The sequence below is a fragment of the Xenopus tropicalis genome, chromosome 6 (genome assembly GCF_000004195.4).
Source record: "Xenopus tropicalis strain Nigerian chromosome 6, UCB_Xtro_10.0, whole genome shotgun sequence".
Classification (NCBI taxonomy): domain Eukaryota; kingdom Metazoa; phylum Chordata; class Amphibia; order Anura; family Pipidae; genus Xenopus; species Xenopus tropicalis.
Window position 1 is genome coordinate 32,171,483 of NC_030682.2, and position 18,735 is coordinate 32,190,217.

The window sequence follows — 18,735 nt, forward strand, 5'->3', positions numbered from 1 at the left end:
ATTACCTCAGTTAACTGCTGTAATACCTACCTATTGCACTCATGGTCAGAACTAAAAAGAAGAAGGAATTCTAAGTGATTTAGGGGTACTGCATCCTTACTATTAACTTTAAACAACTTGAATGGCTGGTATTTAAATGTTTTGAAGAGGCTGTTCACCGATAACTTGTTTTGTGGGGAGTTTACATGTCTTTTAAAGGAAAACTACACTTAGAACAATTTAGGTTTTTTTAGTAAATATATTTCTAATGGGGCTAGACATGAAATTTACAACAGATGTCACTAACAACCCAAGTAATGCACACATACAAAGAAATCAAAACAAATAAGTCTTTAAATTAAGTTATGTGTAATAAAGTGAAATGATACAGGGAATAAGTATTGAGCACATGAAGAAAAGGAGGCACAAACACGCATGGGAAGCCAAGAAACCTGCTGATATCTGTCAGTATTTAGAAAGCAATCCTTCTTCCTCTCAGTGCAGATAAATATCAGCTGGTTTAGCCCTAATCAATGGCCTACAAAAAGGTTTCTTATCACCAAGGTATAACACAAGAAGCATCTCATGATGGGTAAGGGCTCTAGTACACAGGGAGATTAGTCACCCGCGACGAATCTCCCTTGTTGCGGGCGACTAATCTCCCCGATATGACATCCCACCGGCGAAAATGTAAATTTTTAAGTTTGGGCGAGCCAATGAAATCTGGGAGAATATAGTCTGATCAGATGAGAACAAGAACTCTTTGAATATCATTGCACACACCATGTTTGGAGGAGAAATGGCACTGCACATCACCCCAAAAACACCATACCAACAAGTTTTGAGGTGGGAACATTATGATGTGGGGCTGTTTTACAGCATATGGTACTGGCAAACTTCATATAATTGAAGGAAGGATGAACGGAGAAATGTACAGGGACATTCTTGATAGGAATCTGCTGCCATCTAAAAGGATGCTGAAACTGAAACGAAGGTGGACATTTCAGCAAGCCAATAATCCCAAACACACCGCGAAGGAATCTCTTAATTGGTTTCAGAGAAAGAAAATAAAGCTGCTAGAATGGCCCAGTCAATTACCCTACTTGAATCCAATTGAAAATCTATGGAAAGAACTGAAGATCAGAGTTCATAGAAGAGGCCCCCGGAACCTTCAAGATTTGAAGACAGTTTGTGTGGAAGAATCAATGTCTATTCTACTAAGTATTAAATACATTTCAGTAAGCCGTTTAATACTTATTCCCTGTGTCATTCTACTTTACTACAAATAACTTAGTTTATGGACTTATGTGTTTTGATTTCTTTATATGTGTGGATTAATTGGGTTGTTATTGACATCTGGTGTAAATTCCATGTCAAAAGCCCAATTAGAAATATATTTACTGAGAAAAACGTTGACGTGTTCAATACTTATTTTTCCTGCTGTATATCATGTAAAACATCTCATATGTAAAACCCTGCTGTATCTAAATAAACGTTTTTTATAGAAATATCATTTTTAAGCATTATGTGCCATTGGGTAATCCTAAATAAAATATTGCCTAAGGGCCAGCCCCTGGGATCATACGATTCATGGTGCACACAAACATACCAAGGGCACACATACATTTTATTAGGTAAAATCAGTGGACAGAGTTTACTCCCACACTACTCCCTGTTACAGTTAGAGCTGCATTATTTCCTGTCAGTTGATCTCTGAGGGAGCACACAGCCCATCACTAAATGGTGGCTCAAGGGAAAAGATGTTAAAGGGCAATATTTACTAATATGTATATATTCTACTTTGGTAGTTTATATCAAATTAAGTATCCAATGTGCTGGTTAAGTATTTATTCTGAATACTAAAATACTATGTTATACTAGGTATAGTTTTACTTTAAATTAAAAGAGAAGGAAAGGTAAAAACTAAGTAAGCTTTATCAGAAAGGTCTATGTAAATAGACCAATAAACACTCACTGTAATGATGCTCTGAGTCTTCTTTGAAAAGAAACACCACATTTGTTTCATTTTATTCTGTACACATGATTGGCAATAAAATGTAAAATGCCTAGTAGTTTTCATTCTCCTTTACATTCCCAGCCCCCATTACTTACCTGCGTAAGAGTGCAAGAGTAAAAACATACAGCAGTTTGGTTATCCACAGTTATTCACAGAAAATACATGTATTTGGCAGTGGTGGGTCAAAAAAATGGATATGGTTAGGGATCAGCAGATCACAAAAATTCATCTCTGCCTTCCTATCTGTGTTGCCCCCAGCCTTGGATGACAGCACGTATTCAATATGGTGGTGGATAAAGCTGCAGGTTGGATGACATAATGGGTAACAATAACGGATGTCACAACTTGGGAGAATGACAGATGCATGCCTTATTAAAAAATTGCTGAAAGTAGTATTACACTTACTTTGTAAAGACCAGAGCCTATATTACCTACTAGCCTTAGCTTTTTTGTTAAACTAAGACCCCTTGTAAGAGCAGTTTGTTTTCTCACAGGAGCTGGAACGTGTGACTTCACTACAGACAGGCCTGCAGCTAGCTGCTGTGATTTGCACTAATGGAAGAAGGTAAAAATAAAGAACACTTTAAAATACAATCTGTGTACACTTATACTGTTAGCTGTCAGCTACACACTGATGACTTCACTAGTGATGACACTACACACATGACTTCACTCACTGTGTTTTTTCTGGCAGTGTAAATACATTGATGGAGAAAACTCAGATCTGCTGCCCTTAGTTTGACTTTAATATGCACCACATATGGGGATTTTATCATGAATATACAGGTTTCACTCTTGCACCCCAGAATCTAGCCTGTGTGCACACTGACAGATGGATGCCTTGCTTATAAGTACAGATAATGTTTTATCCTCTGCCGGATTTATGCCCTGTAAGGCTTTGTGTCCTCCTGAACAACTGACTTTTACCAAAGCTTCAATTTTTAGCAGACTTTGGGGCTGATTTACTAACCCACGAATCCGACCCGAATTGGAAAAGTTCCGACTTGAAAACGAACATTTTGCGATTACTTTGCGATTTTTTCGTATGTTTTGCGATTTTTTCGGATTCTGTACGAATTTTTCGTTACCAATACGATTTTTGCGTAAAAACGCGAGTTTTTCGTATCCATTACGAAAGTTGCGTAAAAAGTTGCGCATTTTTCGTAGCGTTAAAACTTACGCGAAAAGTTGCGCATTTTTCGCGTAAGTTTTAACGCTACGCAAAATGCGCAACTTTTTACGCAACTTTCGTAATGGATAGGAAAACTCGCGTTTTTACGCAAAAATCGTATTGGATCCGAAAAATTCGTAAAGAATCCGAAAAAATCGCAAAACATACGAAAAAATCGCAAAGTACCGATCATTACGAAAAAAACGCAATCGGACTCCAATCGACCCGTTCGTGGGTAAGTAAATCAGCCCCTTTGTCTAGCATGTTGTTTTTCTGTATTTTACTGTATTTTGTCAATTATTATTATTATTTACGTAGTGCTGTTATATTTTGCCTAGTGGAGCTTACAGTCTAACAAGGTCACTGTCACACTCACACACGAGCCATTTTTATCAGGAGCCATAGTTCCTTGTGTTTACCCAGATATTCAGTGCCTACTGATGAGAAGCAGCAGCAGATGCTATGACCTTATTTTCACTGTATTATTTTTTGTAAAATGAGAATACCGGTATAGGATCAGTTATCCAGAATGCTCAGAACCTGGAGTTTTCCATATAGCAAATCTTTCTGTAATTTGCTCCAATAGGATTGTTTTGCCTGCAATAAGGAATAGTTATATTTTAGTTCAAATCAAGTACAAGGTACTGACTTATTATTGTTTTGAAAAAAATTGTTATTTGCTTAAAATGGAGTCTATGGGAGATGAGCTTTCTGGATAAAGGGTTTCCGGTTACAGATCCTATATCCTATATTAATCAGAATTTTTTTTTCCAATTCACTGTATGTAAAATATAAGCCAAATAGCATGGGGTTAGTTTTTGAAATGTTGAAACTAGTTCTGGCAGGGGAATTTGAGATTGTCCTGTGAAATGTATCATTGCAGAATTTCACTTGTGGAACCCCCTGTCCAACAAAGTCCCAGCAACATCTGGAATTAGGTGGGATGAGAGTAGCAGCTCAGTGGCTCATATCAGGCATGAAGTAGCAAGGTAGATTGCTTTTCAGTGCATATAAGTTAGTAACCCAATTTTCTCTTCAATTCTCTCAGGCACCTTAATGTGGCAAAGGAAGGATTCACTCAAGCTAGCCTGGGACTTCTTGCAAACCAAAGGAAAAGGCAGCAGCTGATTGGCCTACTGAAGTCTCTACGAACTATTAAAACGCTGGTAATGAAGCACATCCTTAAAATACCATATGTATTCTCCTAACAGTTCTGCAAGAAATCTAATCCTCTTTTCATCTTTATTTGGCAGCAAAGAACAGATGTTCGGCTAAGTGAAATGCTAGAGGTAATTATATTGTAAAAATCCAAAGCATTTTATGTTTTTACACATATTTATATTGCATTTGTCTTCACCTGATGTTTGCTGCGATACAGTAATGGACAAATAAATATGAGGCTAATATGCACCAGGTTGCTATACTGCCATGATTTTTGTGGCATAGTTGCTGATCACTTTATGTTCTTGCCTGCCGGAAGCACCTTATCGCTTGAAAATGCACAGGTTTCTAATAACATTTACGGATACATTAAAAGATATCACATACTGTACTGCGAAACCAGTGTTTAATATATTCCTCATATATCAACACTTTCCTGACTGTCAAGAAAGTTTTTTCATTTGTCAGAATGCATTAGGATGCTTGCAGCCAAATCCCTTTCCCAAATCCCATTCTGCTCTGTTGGGTATTAGAGCCTAACAGCAGCGCCGGGCTCTAACTCCTTTCTGACTTGATCATCTCTTGCCGCTTTCTAAATACGTGTTCACTAAAATACTGATAACATATAAATGTCTTCTGTAATGTTAGGGGTAGTTTGAAAAAACACCAATAAACAGGTTTTTTTTTTTTAAAAAAAAAGCTTTCCACTTTTTATACAGTTTTAAAAATATGGACAGGTATAGGACCCATTATCCAGAATGCTCGGGACCTGGGGTTTTCTGGATAAGGGATATTTCCGTAATTCAGATCTCCTACCTTAAGTCTGCCATAAAAATAATTTAAACCCAATAGGGTTTTTTTTGGCTCCAATAAGGATTGATTATATCTTAGTGGGGATCAAGTACAAGGTACTGTTTTATTATTACAGAGAAAATGGAATCATTTAACCATTAAATAAACCCAATAGGGCTGTTCTGCCCCCAATAAGGAGTAATTATATCTTAGTGGGGATCAAGTACAAGGTACTGTTTTATTATTACAGAGAAAATGGAATCATTTAACCATTAAATAAACCCAATAGGGCTGTTCTGCCCCCAATAAGGGGTAATTATATCTTAGTTGGGATCAAGTACAAGGTACTGTTTTATTATTACAGAGAAAAAGGAAACCATTTTTAAAAATGTGAATTATTTGATTAAAACAGAATCTATGGGAGATGGCCTTTCTGTAATTCAGAACTTTCTGGATAATGGGTTTCTGAATAAGGGGTCCGATACCTGTATTTTAAAATGAATTACTTTTATATTCTCCCAGTTGCAGCGCAATAAGGCAAATCGCATCATCAAAAGAATTTTACACTGACTTTTTTTTTATTACACTGACTTTACTTGCAGCAACTTTTCCTTGTGACTTTTTTTTTTTTTAATAAATATTAGACATTTGGGAAAACGAGTTTAGTCAAATTTGACAATAAAAAAAACTGCAGTAACAGATTAGAGAGCCGGTGACCAGACTTTTTTGCACACTGCGTTCTTCATTTGCAGAATGGCCTGTGGCCTTTATGCTCTGTTTCATAGTGCAGACACCTGTTGCTAAACCCTTGAATAGAGCGAAGCCCAAGAGGGCATCCCCCCTATTTATCCACTAACTTCTGCATTATTTATATGTTTTGAAGGTGAACTGCCCCTTTGTCTTATCATACATCAAGTGGATGACACCATTGCAAAAGCAAAAAAAAAAATTGTGAAGTGTGTTATTTTCCATTCCTCAGTGGACAATGTACCAAAGATATGGTACTTATCTACCAAGAAATAAGTCTGTCACATTCTATTATTTTTTGCATAATGCAATTCTGAGAAACTTTCCTGTTACATTGCTAATATGGTCGGACCCATAGAACTTGTAAATGTGATTAACTTATTTAATTAAACCCATTGAAATTGTTTATTGATGTATATGGGAAAGCTGCTTCGAACTGCATTTTCTTTCATTAAGCAAAAAACTGTTTTTGGATTGAGATATCTTTTAGAAAGGATGCTGTTTTAACCCAAAGATGTTCTAGAGTGAGTTGCACTGAATGATTATCTGTCTGTTACAGAAATTGTCATATTTTATTTATGTATTTGTAATTTTGATTTGAAGGAGGAAGACTATCCTGGAGCTATTCAGCTCTGTTTGGAGTGCCAGAAGGCAGCTAGCACCTTTAGACACTACAGCTGTATAAGGTACACATATTGGTCAATTTTCCTGTTTTCGTGTTGGCCAAATATATCAATGCAGTATGTTTGTTTTAAATGTAAACACGATTTCATGCTCTACTTATCTGTTTAATTTCAGTAGAATCCCCCCCAATAAAAGTGCATTGTATTACTCCCAACACTTTGTGGGTGGAATGGGGAAGTTGTGCTTTCAAACATCAGCTACTTGGCCAGCGGTCATACAGACCTGACAAACACTATTACAGGGTGAATGATAGAAATGATGTAGCTGTGCATATTTATTGTAATGTTTGTTCCACATGTCTGTATTGAAGCACAGGTATGGGACCTGTTAGCCAGAATGCTCATGGCTTGGGTTTTTCAGGATAAGGGTCTTTTAGTAATTTGGACCACCAAATTTTAAGTCTAATAAAACATTTTTAAATAATATATTATAATAGAAAGAGTGCCGCACACACAGGGACTTGGTACAAAAGGAAAAGTGTTTTTATTGAAAAAATTCCAACGTTTCGAGCACAACCAGTGCTCTTCCTCAGGGACAAACTTTAAATAATATATGATAAATGGCCTTTCTGTAATTCGGAGCACAAATCTGTGCTGTAAAATTGACCAGAGCTACATAAAGCCATACCCCTAAGTGCTAAAAAAGCAATTAAAAATCATTGAGTTGTACTGTTTGAAAATAGTTTTTTAAAGCGTACCACCCCTTAAAACTTCTGTTAATGAAGATAGATTTTATATTATTTGTTCTAGTGTGTTGTGAAAATGTTTGCATGCTCTTAACCTGGATATGCTGCTACGTGTTTGTTGCTAGATAGAAAGTCATCCCTAGCTGCAGTTCTTCTGCAATGATAATGAAGCTTCATGTCACTCTTCATTTCTTTCCTGTGCCATTAGCCTGACACACAGCGAGATTTCCTTAGGTCTCAATTTGACTGCAGCAGGAAGCATTGTGAGACCTTGGCTGGAAGGTTTAACCTCTCTGCAGGCTACTGGCTTCCACCGTATTCACTGGTTTGAGACAACCTTAGCAGTTGTTAGAGCTGCTTGATACATACATAGGCACCGATACAACGGGAGCACATACAGTAATAATTATATTCACTTTAAATGTGTGTCAGTCCAAAGGGATGCTAACAGTAACATGCTGACTTTTGGGTAAACATAAGAATTATTGACATGCCCCTAATCTGGCCTGAAATTGCAACCAGCGCATTATTTAATAATCAGAGCCGTGGAGTCGGAAGCGCCAAAAATGTATCGACTCCTAATAAATTTAAATTGTAATGGAAATAATACAATATGTTACAGTGTTATATTTCACAGGTAATAGTGAAAATAAAGTACTTCACTGCTCTAGGAATAAAGCCCAGTGCATAGTAGATATTTTTTATCACTTGTTTTCTACAAATGCTATCAATATCAGTTTGGAATCTGTTATCCAGGAAGCTATGAATCTTGGCATTGCCATAGAATCCCATTTTAACAAAGAAATCTTTCATTTTTTTTTATTTTGAATTGTACATGGTGATAACTTGGCTACATAAATCCATATTGATGGCAAAACCATCCTGGGTTTATTTTTAATATTCAAATGTTTTTAGCATCTTTAAGTGTCTTTTTAGGATTTGTAAAGCCAGCAGGCCTATTTATCAATTTTCACATTTTTCCTTTTTTTTTAAATGGTAAAATTTGAATAAACTCAACGATTTATCAAACTCAAACATTTGCTATTTTTTTTGCATATATAAAAAACACTATTAAAAACTCCAATTTGTATTCTTCCCCTCCTCATCATTTTCAATGGGTCTACAAATTCTTCTTCTACATGAACTTGCAAACTTGCAAGCTTTTACATTTTGAGGTTTTTTTTAATCTTCTTCTTCTTTTAATTCTTGTGCTTAAAAAATATCAAACATTCACGTTTGGAAATTGGAAGTTTGGAAGTTTATATGCAAAAAAATTTGAATCACAGAAAAATATCAAACATTTGAATGTTGCTAACTCCTCTAATGTTCCATAATATGTTAAAACCTCAATCTGGAAAAGACCAGATGTACAATAAAGATCTGGTGCCAGGTGTTTGTTGTTGGCTTTAAGTGTATAGAGTTTTTAATTAGTGGGGCATTTTCTTTATTAGTTCAGAGCAAACAGGTGCTTCCACATTTGTTAAATCTCCTTGTGTAGATATGGGTTCAGGGGCTTAACTCATTCTTATAACTATAGGGGAAACCTTAGGAAAGCATTTCATAGTAACCAAACATAGCAGGTTGCTGTTGCTAGACTATGCAATAGTGTACAGTCTATGTCTGGTACAGATAATGTACGGAAGTTATTTACACAAAAGCACACATCCTTTGAATCTTCTGGGTTTCCTATGTTGTTATTATCTTTCCTGCATAATTATGTTTTATCTCCTTATCGTTTTGAACAATGTGCCAAGAACTAATTATTTGAGCTGTAAAAGAGTTACCTGGCTTCCAACCTGCGAGACCTCGACTGTAGTTGCACTACAACTCTGGCAGATTGCAGTATTGTGATACAAATGGTGGACCTCAGGTTGGGCAACCCTAGTAGAAAATGTACAGTGAATAAAGTATGTAGCATTTTAGTGCATTCACCCTGTCTTAAGCTGGCCATACACAGAACGCGTGTGGGCTCCGAATTATCGTCCCAATAATTTTTGTACCATGGCAATCAGATAACTTTTTATCTGCCAGTTCTTTTATGTTCAGAGCATCCTCCGACTTTTATATTACAATTTCAATCTGAATGTTAGTTTTAGGTCATTGCTTTTAAAGGAGAAGGATAGTTACAATCACCGAGGGGTGCCAAAATGTATCAGGTAAGCATGTAATCCAGTGATCCCCAACCAGTGGTTCATGAGCAACATGTTGCTCCCCAACCGCTTGGATGTTGCTCCCAGTGGCCTCAAAGCTGGTGCTTATTTTTACATTTCTGGTAAGGAGGCAAGTTTTGGTTGCATAAAAAACAAGTATAATCCCAAACAGAGCCTCCTGTAGGCTGCCAGTCCACATAGGGGCTATTAAGTAGCCAATCACAGCTCTTATTCTTACCCCCAGGAACCTTTTTTATGCTTGTGTTGCTCCCCAACCCTTTTTCCATTTAACTGTGGCTCATGGGTATAAAAGGTTGGGGATCCCTGATGTAATCGCTTACCTGAAACCCCCAGCTGGTGCTCCTGTCAGGAGAAAACTGCACCGGCCGGTGTGTATGCGAGCGATCATTCCTCTTCCTCCTTTGGTCTTCACGTGTGCGCAGTAGAGTGAAATGCCGAACTTTAGCAAAAAAGCCAGCTTTTTTGCTCAACTGCGTATGCGCAGGTCCCAGGATCACTGATAAATGATAAGAAAGAAGGAGAATTGCTCGCCTGCATTTACCCCAGGCCGGTGCAGTTTTCTCCTAACAGTAGCACCGGCCGGGAGTTACAGGTAAGCGATTACTGTCACTGAGAGGGGCCTCCACCCACTTATGATTTAGCCTTTTCTTCTCCTTTAAACGTACAGTCAATACCCAAACGTTTGTCAGAAGTCTAAAATCTGAACATGTATGGCCACCTTTAAACAATTTTGCTGTTTATTTCTTACCATTTAACTTGATGTAATGGCTTGTATTGAGTCATGTATTTAGAACCGCTAATCCCTAATTAAAGTGTTGCTTTGAGCTGAATGAACACTGTTGTTGCCATGTTAATAGACATTTGAGTCACTCCAGCCCAAGGGGGGACATAGCGTCGCATTAAAGCTTTCACTTGTGAAAATAATTAATGTATTGCCTTGGAGATCACTTCAATTTTATCAGCCTGATTAAAACAAACTCCTTATGTTCTTTCTAAGAAATGTTTTGAGTTTTTTTCTGTCTAAAGTTTGCAACTAAATTTAATAAGAGCTGCCAAATGCTTGCAAGGGTGAAGGTGGGTACATGGTACATGATTAGTGATCCTGAAGTGGTTGAAATTACTTTCAGAATCTGTTTGCATGTGTTAAAAATGACTCATTTGTTAGATCTGTGCCTGTTAAAAGTCAGCAACAATTTTATTTTCTGACACAACAATGATGTCTTGGTGTATTGTAAGGGTAGGCCATTTCTAGAATTTTGTCCTGTTGTATGTTAGATGTCTGGTTGGTACCTTTCTAAGGTGGCCATACATGGGCAGGTTTAGTCACATGAAACAAATATTTTATGGGCATCCAATAAAATCAGCTTATCACTACATTGATGGGGTGCAAATATTCAGCCATGGTCAGCTGGATAGGTTTAAAAATGTTGTCATGAAAAAAAGAAACCAGTTAGTGGACGGGATGATCAGATAATTATCGTTAAATTAATGTAAACTGCACATTCCTATTTTGAAGGGTCGGGTTAAATGCAAAACTAAAAAAAGGACCGGATAACCATCGGTTATTATATGTATGATCTTGCAGCCAACTCAGAGGTGTGACAAAAGTCTCTTCACACTCTCTCTCCTCCCCTCTCTTTCCCCCCCCCCCTTTTTCTTTTCCCCTCTTTGAATGTTCTCATCATATTACATACCAACCCTGCACCGTGGGACCCCCCAAAAGGTGCACCTTTTTGTACATTGTTATACTAAACGCAAAATAAAAAAATTATTAAGAAAAAAAAAAAGTAAGTCTCTTCACATATCGTTAGCCGTTGTGGGATGAATCGTATGTTAACAACTGGTTAGCTGATAAGATCATTCATATGTTGGTGACAATGTTTTCCCGTATATGGCCAGCTTGTGATAAAAGATTGACTCTATATGAAAGAATAGGAGAGAAAATAAGATTCCTATTGCTGTAGAAAATGCACATCATAATTTTCACCAGAAAGGATTCATAATATTTTTAATTATTCAGGTATCAAGAAAAAAAAAGAAAAGCTAATTTCATGTGGTGTTTAATTAGGATTTCGGTGGCAGGCATATCAGTACGTCTAGACTTTCAGATACCAGACTGAAGTGTGGAACTGCTGCACAAAGCCCCTGTGGACAATTCTAAAACTGCTCTCTCATCTTCCAGCTCTGATTACACCCAACCAGCAGCTCCTTTACACTTTGCTGAAGCTGGGAAAATGACTTAAGGTTTTATTTGGCTATATTTTGTTTCAAGGTTGTTTAATGCCCTTAGAAATCATTTGCATTTTATGGAACCTTTAAAAACAATAGCTGTCTTTATTGCCTAATGAAATAAGTTCATTAACATAATTCAGCATAACTGCAACATATCTGTCTACTTCTAGACTCTTTATATTCTGCAAATTTGAACAAATGTTGTTTTAGATGTGCAGAGATGGGATCCATTATCTGAAAACCCATATTACAGGAAGGCCATCTCCCATAGAGTCCTTTTTTAGCAAATAATTCTAATTCTTAAAAATAATTTCCTTTTTCTTTGTAATAAAACACTGATTTGTACTTGATGGTAACTAAGCTGCATGAATCCATATTTTTGGGTTTATTTATTGTTTAATGGGTTTTTAGCAGACATAAAGTGGCCATACACAGGCAGATTGAAACTACCAATTCAGGCCCTTCAGTCCCATTTGACAGTTTATCTGCCTGTGTAAGGAACCCTCTGACAGGCCCACCCAACTGATATCTAGGCAGAAATCGACCAGATATTGAAGGGGCAGGTTTGATTTTCCTGTTGGATCGAGGACCCACATCGACTTGCTCCAATGGCTCATATTTCCATTGTTATAATCTGATCATTTGGCCCTAGATTAGCCCAATATCTCCCACTTTAGAAGATCTTGTAGTGTATGGCCAGCTTTAAGGCATAGAGATCCAAATTATGGAAAAATTGTTATCCAGAAGCAAACATTCTGTATAATAGTTCATTTACCTGTATATTATTAATTCCCCGATCCATATTGCATTACATATGTGGATATGGATCTCTTGCATTTCCAACCACATTTGTCTTCTCTTTGTTTAAAGTTAACAAAGTTTAGTGTGTAACCATGTGATACACACTGCACAAGGCACTGTCCAATTCCAAATGAATGGTATCCAAAAGAAAATAATAACTTGGCCTTGATTTCTTCCCTTGGTTCTAAAAATCATCAACAAAACTGTTTGACGTCACTGTATGCAACAACTAATCGGAAAGGTTTTTGGTGGATTCCAGTCCTGTCAGTATTCACATGTACGGGGTGGAGGGCTGTTAAATTGTCTTTTTACACTGGTGAAGAGAACCCAGTTAGTGCCTATAGTGCGGGCTGGCCCCAGCACGTCACATGCGGGTTGCGGGCGGGTTTAGCCTGAGCTCTTTTGTTTGCCCTCTCCGCCTGCACCATACACTGCTGGCAGCTCTCTTCCGGCTTCTCTATTTATAGGCGCGTACCCAGAAGCCGCCGTCATTGCGGGACGGGCGCAGGTCTATAAATGGAGGGAGAGGGTGGGTTGCGGGTGGGTTCTGGCTGAACTCTTCTGCCTGCCCTCCCCACCTGCAACCATACACTGCCGGCAGCTCTCTTCCAGCTTCTCTATTTATAGGTGCGTGCCCAGAAACCGCCGTCATTGCGAGACGGGTCGAGCTCAGGTCTATAAATGGAGGGAGAGAGTGGGTTAGAGTCGGGCGCAGGTCAAGATTTTCTCGACCTGCACATCACTAGTTCCTTAGGCCTTATGGTATGGAAAGACATGTAAATGGTAACACATAAACTATTTGTTGGAGCATGGATATTTTATAGCTTAGCAGCAGAATTTGGGGGCCCATTTTGTTTCTATTTTGTTCGTTTTCACTAATCGTATTTTTTAGCACTAAAAATTGTGGCTTATACAAATTACTGTATTACTAATTATTAAGCGTACAAACCACGAAAAGGGGCAGATTTATCAAAATGTGTGTTTAGAGCTTAATACATGAAAGCTTACCCAAGTTATATTCATTTGTATCGTTTTTTTAGAAGTGTATTTATCAAATGGTAAGTTCTAACTTTCAAAGATTGATTAATACACTTCTAAAAATCCCATAGGAATGAATATAACATAGGTGAGTTTTATGTATTAAGCGGCAAACTCACATTTTGATAAATCTGCCCCTAATAGTAAAAATTGCCATCTAAAAGCTGGTGAGGTCAAATAGAAGTCAGTGGAACAGTCTTTATTTAATTGGTGGTTTTGGAGGTTTTCATGTTTTGTTTTTTTTGTAAGTGCACAAAGAGTCTCATGAAAATTAGGAATTTGAGGTTTTCGTATTTTTATTCTAATCCTTTTTACTTTTCTTGTTCATGCTTTTTTGTTTTTGGATTTTTTGAAATAATGAGTAGACATTTGTGCTTTTTTAAAAAATGAATTACATTGTGGTAAAAAAAATCTCTTAAATTATACACATTCAAATTTTGATAAATGGGCCTGAAAGTGTTGCCCAGAGTGGTGTAAAGTTGGCCGTCAATGGACTCTGAAGCAGTGGAAATGTTCTCTGTAGAATGCTCAACTGAGCTCTACCATCTTGAAGTCTGCATAGCTGGAGTATAATTCACAGGATAAAACAATGTATTCATATTGTCCTGGTTGTGGCTTTTCTATGAGATTGATGATTCTAGGCATCTGTTTCACTAATAGCCGCTTCTCTGGTGATATATTTATATAGTGAGACAGATTTCACAGATTTAGCCCCATAGTTATTATATCCACCGCAATAAAACCAAATACTTTAGCTGACTTTAAAATATCATTTGCATCCTGCAATATATTTCAAATAGCAAAATCATATGCAGAAAATCTGATTTACTAAAGGCTTTGCCAGCTAAACAGAATATTTTAATTAACTGGGACCTATTTGCACCAGTAATGCAGTGATTATCTTTTCTGTGCTACAATATGTGAAAAGTACAAGAAACCGCTTCTTCTATGAAGCTTTACATACAAATTTTAACCTTAACTGTTTTACACTGTTGAGAATAACAACAGCGCCTTAATAATACATCATTTTTAGCTGCTTGATCTCATGACAAATCCATTTTGGTGGTGAAACTGGGGATTTAAAACTGACATCTAATGAGTTCAAGCTAATGAAAGATGACTGTAGCATTGGGGAGACACAAGGACCCTGCTGACTGAATAGTATGTGCTGCAGTCTCCGGTCAAGACTGAGGGTCTGATTTATTAACATTTGAATTTTGTTTTTTAGCACGTATTAAGTTTTTTGGTTTTTATTTTTTTTGCAATAAAACTCTGTATTGCTACAAATGAAATTGGCATTGTGAGTTACTATTGGCTGCTACCAGCCCTTTTAATCAAGCTGTCATTTATAAATTATGTTTACAGATTCCAATATCGCATACTTTTATTGCTTTAGATGCAGTTCTTATGGGGGTGATTCATCATGTTTGAATTTGAATTTTGGTTCAAAAATTCAACTGATTTATTAAGTGTTAAAAACCCGAGAACTGGAATGTAATCCAGTAAACCGCATCTAAAAGCGTGTGAGTTTATATAGAAATCAATGGGAATTGTCCTAGGCAAAGTCAAGCCATAATTTCAATTTGAGATTTTCATTTTTTTCGAGATTGTAAACTCACAAATATGAGGCATTCAAGTTTTTTTTTAAACGAGTTTATTTAAATTAGAAAAAACTCTCCAATTCACACTGTTGAAAATAATAATAAATTCATATGTGTTGAGAGAACTATGACTGACGTTCACATTGTACACTGGGTTTGTTTATTAGACTGTGAAACCAGCCTTCTTATTATTAGTGGTAAACATTCTCTCTTGCATCACAGACTTATCAATGTGGCAATTAAAGGAGCAGAGAATTTTCGAGTTTTTCTTATTTCAGATTATTACATATTTTTCTCAGTGTGCTCTGGGCAGCTGTTGAGAAGCTAAGCTAAGCTTAGGGGGTTGTTGCAAATCACCAGGCAGAATTACTTTTAAAGGAGAAGGAAAGGTAAAAACGAAGTAAGCTTTATCAAAAAGGTTCATGTAAATACAGCCATAAGCACTTACAGTAATGCTGCACAGAGTCCTCTATCAAAAGAAACAGGATTTATTTTCTTCTTTTGTGTACACATGTTTTTCAGTATCAGACTTCCTCTCTCAGAAAAATCCTTCATTCCTGGGCCAGAGTCTGTGCAGTTCTCTCCTCTCTCCCTTCTCCTGCTCCACCCTCCCATAAGTATTCATAAAACTCACTCCCCCCACCCTTAGGAATGTGTAATCTGAGCTGGAAGCTATGAAGACCAGGCAAAAATGGTAACTGCTATCTTAAAAATACAAAGAAAACTGCTATCTTAAAAAAACAGAGAAAGCTTCTTGGGCTCTTTACTCAGGTATGGCAAAGCTTTCTGCAGAATAAAAATATTGTTCTAGGTGTCACTAATGTGGCAAATATATTGGCAGTAAAATGCCAAAATGACTTTCTTTCTCCCTTAGGGCTTATTCATTTTAAATTTGGTCATTGAAGTAGAGAAATCCACATCTTCAGCTGCATGGTAGAAAGGCCAGGTACTGGTTGGGATAACACTGAGGCCTTTCATTTGCACTAGTGTGGACTTGTTAATAAATTCCTTTGCATTTATTTGCCATGGGCCGATCGCACTTATATCGCATTGGCTTGCGTTTTTAGTTAGTTTTGTCAGAATCCCCTATCCAGCCTACAGAAATCTTCCTTGTTCCTTTGCTGTATTAATTAGCATTCCTTCTGTAATACTATTAATGAGAGCATAACATAAGATGAATTCCTGGACACAGCTGCCACTTACCATTTGTTTTCATGTCCTTTTCAGTGAATTAAACTCAAAACTGCAAGATACTCTAGAACAAATTGAGGTAAGCATCTTATTATTAATGTTTATTATTAGAGAATGTAAGGGAGAAGAACTTTATTATTCTTTGTTTATTGTAGTTTTTTTCTCTAAAATTGCAACCAATTCAAAATGGCGCCCTCTTTTTCCTCTATATGTTTCTTTATCTCTGCAACCATTTTGGTTTTCAGCTGAAAGGTCATTCGTGGAATTGCAATAATGTATTTGCTCTCGTAAATATGTGTTGTAAATTGGTTCTCTAAATATTTTACATTGACATTTCAGAACTTTTGTTTTAATAAACAGATTGCAGTCAGAAAGTTGGAATATATTAAACTATTGACACATTGTGTGAAACAGTTCATTAAGGTGTACTTGCATTCTGTATCCTATGTGAACATATGCTTGATTTAATTTAATTAACTGAAGATGATCTGTCATACCTGATGTTGTTACAGTACAAAATTGTATGCCATCTAAATTAAAAGCTATCTCCTAGGCAGGCATGAAATTAAAACATTTCCAAAATGTTCCACTGTGATTACAAGCTTATCATTGATTTATTCAGATTTGTTTTCTGTCTTCCAACATAACTTTTTTTTGTTATGAATTACCGAGGGGGAAGCTTTTATATCTTGTTCCCTTTAACTTCACAACAGCATGCTCTTCTGGGAAATATAAGGAATAGGTATAGTTTATGTACAGCTACAGATACCTTGGAATTATTTCCAGTGAAGGAAGCTTGGCACTCGTTAAAGGCTAAACTAATGCATTTTGTGCCGTTTTGTGGAATGGGATGTGAATAAAATAGTTGCATAACCACCATTATTTCTTTTATAATGTGCCAAAACTTTTAAATGACTTTGCCAAGTGTTTGTAACTCTTAGCCAAAACCTGTTCCTGTAAATGAGAATAAGGAATACTTGGTGCCGCCCAATGAGAGTGAAAATATTTTTCAAATTTCCTAAAATTGACAAGAAGCAGTTTATTATTCCCATTATTTTTTCAGTGGCTACAAATGTCTTTTCCTATGAGTAACCTATCTACTTAATACTTCTGAATTTGTATTTACCACCTCCCCTTCCGGGTTGATGGCAAAACCCCTTCGCTAACCCAAATGATGCCACCTGCCCCTGATGTAATATTCAACTGGTCTGTGTTTAAAATGTTGGTGCAGCCTGAGGACCTTTTATAATTGATATCCTACTCCTGCACCAGTTGGTCACCAGTGATACAAAATTTAAAACTGCGGGCCTTTGTATTTTCGCTTCATAATTTGACTTTGTATAATGGATAATAATTTACATTATTTGTGTGTTTGGTAGATGGTGGTGGATGTGAATAACTGGGTTATACTTCAAATGGAACCTAAATTAGGGTACAGTTGCAGATGTTCTTCCTTAGGTAGTGTTGGTGTAAGACAGGGGTGCCCATTGTTCAGTCCTGTGGTTTCTACATTTAGTGATATCACATCAGGTTCCCCCTCAAGTAAAAACTCTGGCATGGAAAATGTAAAATAAAAATAATGGGAAGTACCTAAAGTACTGTCTATGGTAACTGTATTAATTCCTGGGTTTTACTCAAGGTCTTCTGGTAGATTCCAATCTACCTTTTGGGCAGTGAAAGCCTTTCTGTAGTTATTATTTTTGTGCCTCTGTTTAAGTCTTATTGTAGAGTACTTACTTTTGTCATTGTTTGTCTTCCTTTTTGTCAATGTGTTGATTCTATGTACAGTAATGGAGTCATTTTTGCATGGCCTTGAGTAAAACAACATTATACAGATTTACCACTAGAGGGTGGTGTTGTTTGCTAATTGATTGGTAACAACCACCACCAGAACCTTTTCACTTACCCAGTTTAAATAATTCACTCATAAATAAGTACTCATGTTTTTTTTTTTTTTTATTGGTGCAAGGTATTCTGGGAGAAGGTTTCCTTATTTTATTTGTCTCACTTTAAATAGGTGAAATGTCCATATAATATTGCTGTTTAAACCTGGAATTTTTATATCCTTTTCTAAACCATAACTTAAATAAAGGACACAAATAAAGCAAAAGACTATTCAGGTAGCAATACTTTCATTTTTTAAAGCAATAGCTTTGTGATTAAATGTGGCTTGTATTTTAGTTTGGCAATATTTAATTATTCTATGCTATAAAGTGATAAAATATTTAAAAAAAAAAAAAGTGGCAGAGAAAAACAAAGAGAATTCATTTTTTATGGATTTAGTTACTTTCAAGATGGTTTTGAGTAAGCTTCATTAAATAAAACCACCCAGCAGTCAGCCCTAAGTTTTGCCAGGCAATTTCTACCAAGAAAAAGCAAGCCAATGGAATTTTTGTTATTTTCAATAATAATGCATTTTTCTTCTTCAAAACAATTCTGCCCTTAGAGGCTGATCGATTTGATAC

General features: G+C 36.6%; 1 protein-coding gene across 2 annotated transcripts in view; it reads left to right on the plus strand.

Annotated features, from left to right (window-relative positions):
• Window positions 1-18,735, plus strand: part of vps50 (VPS50 EARP/GARPII complex subunit) — a 105,516-nt gene that overhangs the window by 25,179 nt on the left and 61,602 nt on the right. Inside the window, 5 exon segments of one of the 2 annotated variants that reach the window (NM_001114244.2) lie at window positions 2,491-2,561; window positions 4,216-4,333; window positions 4,421-4,456; window positions 6,471-6,553; window positions 16,307-16,349. In NM_001114244.2, coding sequence (NP_001107716.1) covers window positions 2,491-2,561; window positions 4,216-4,333; window positions 4,421-4,456; window positions 6,471-6,553; window positions 16,307-16,349 — 351 coding nt within the window. 2 annotated transcript variants of the gene reach the window in all.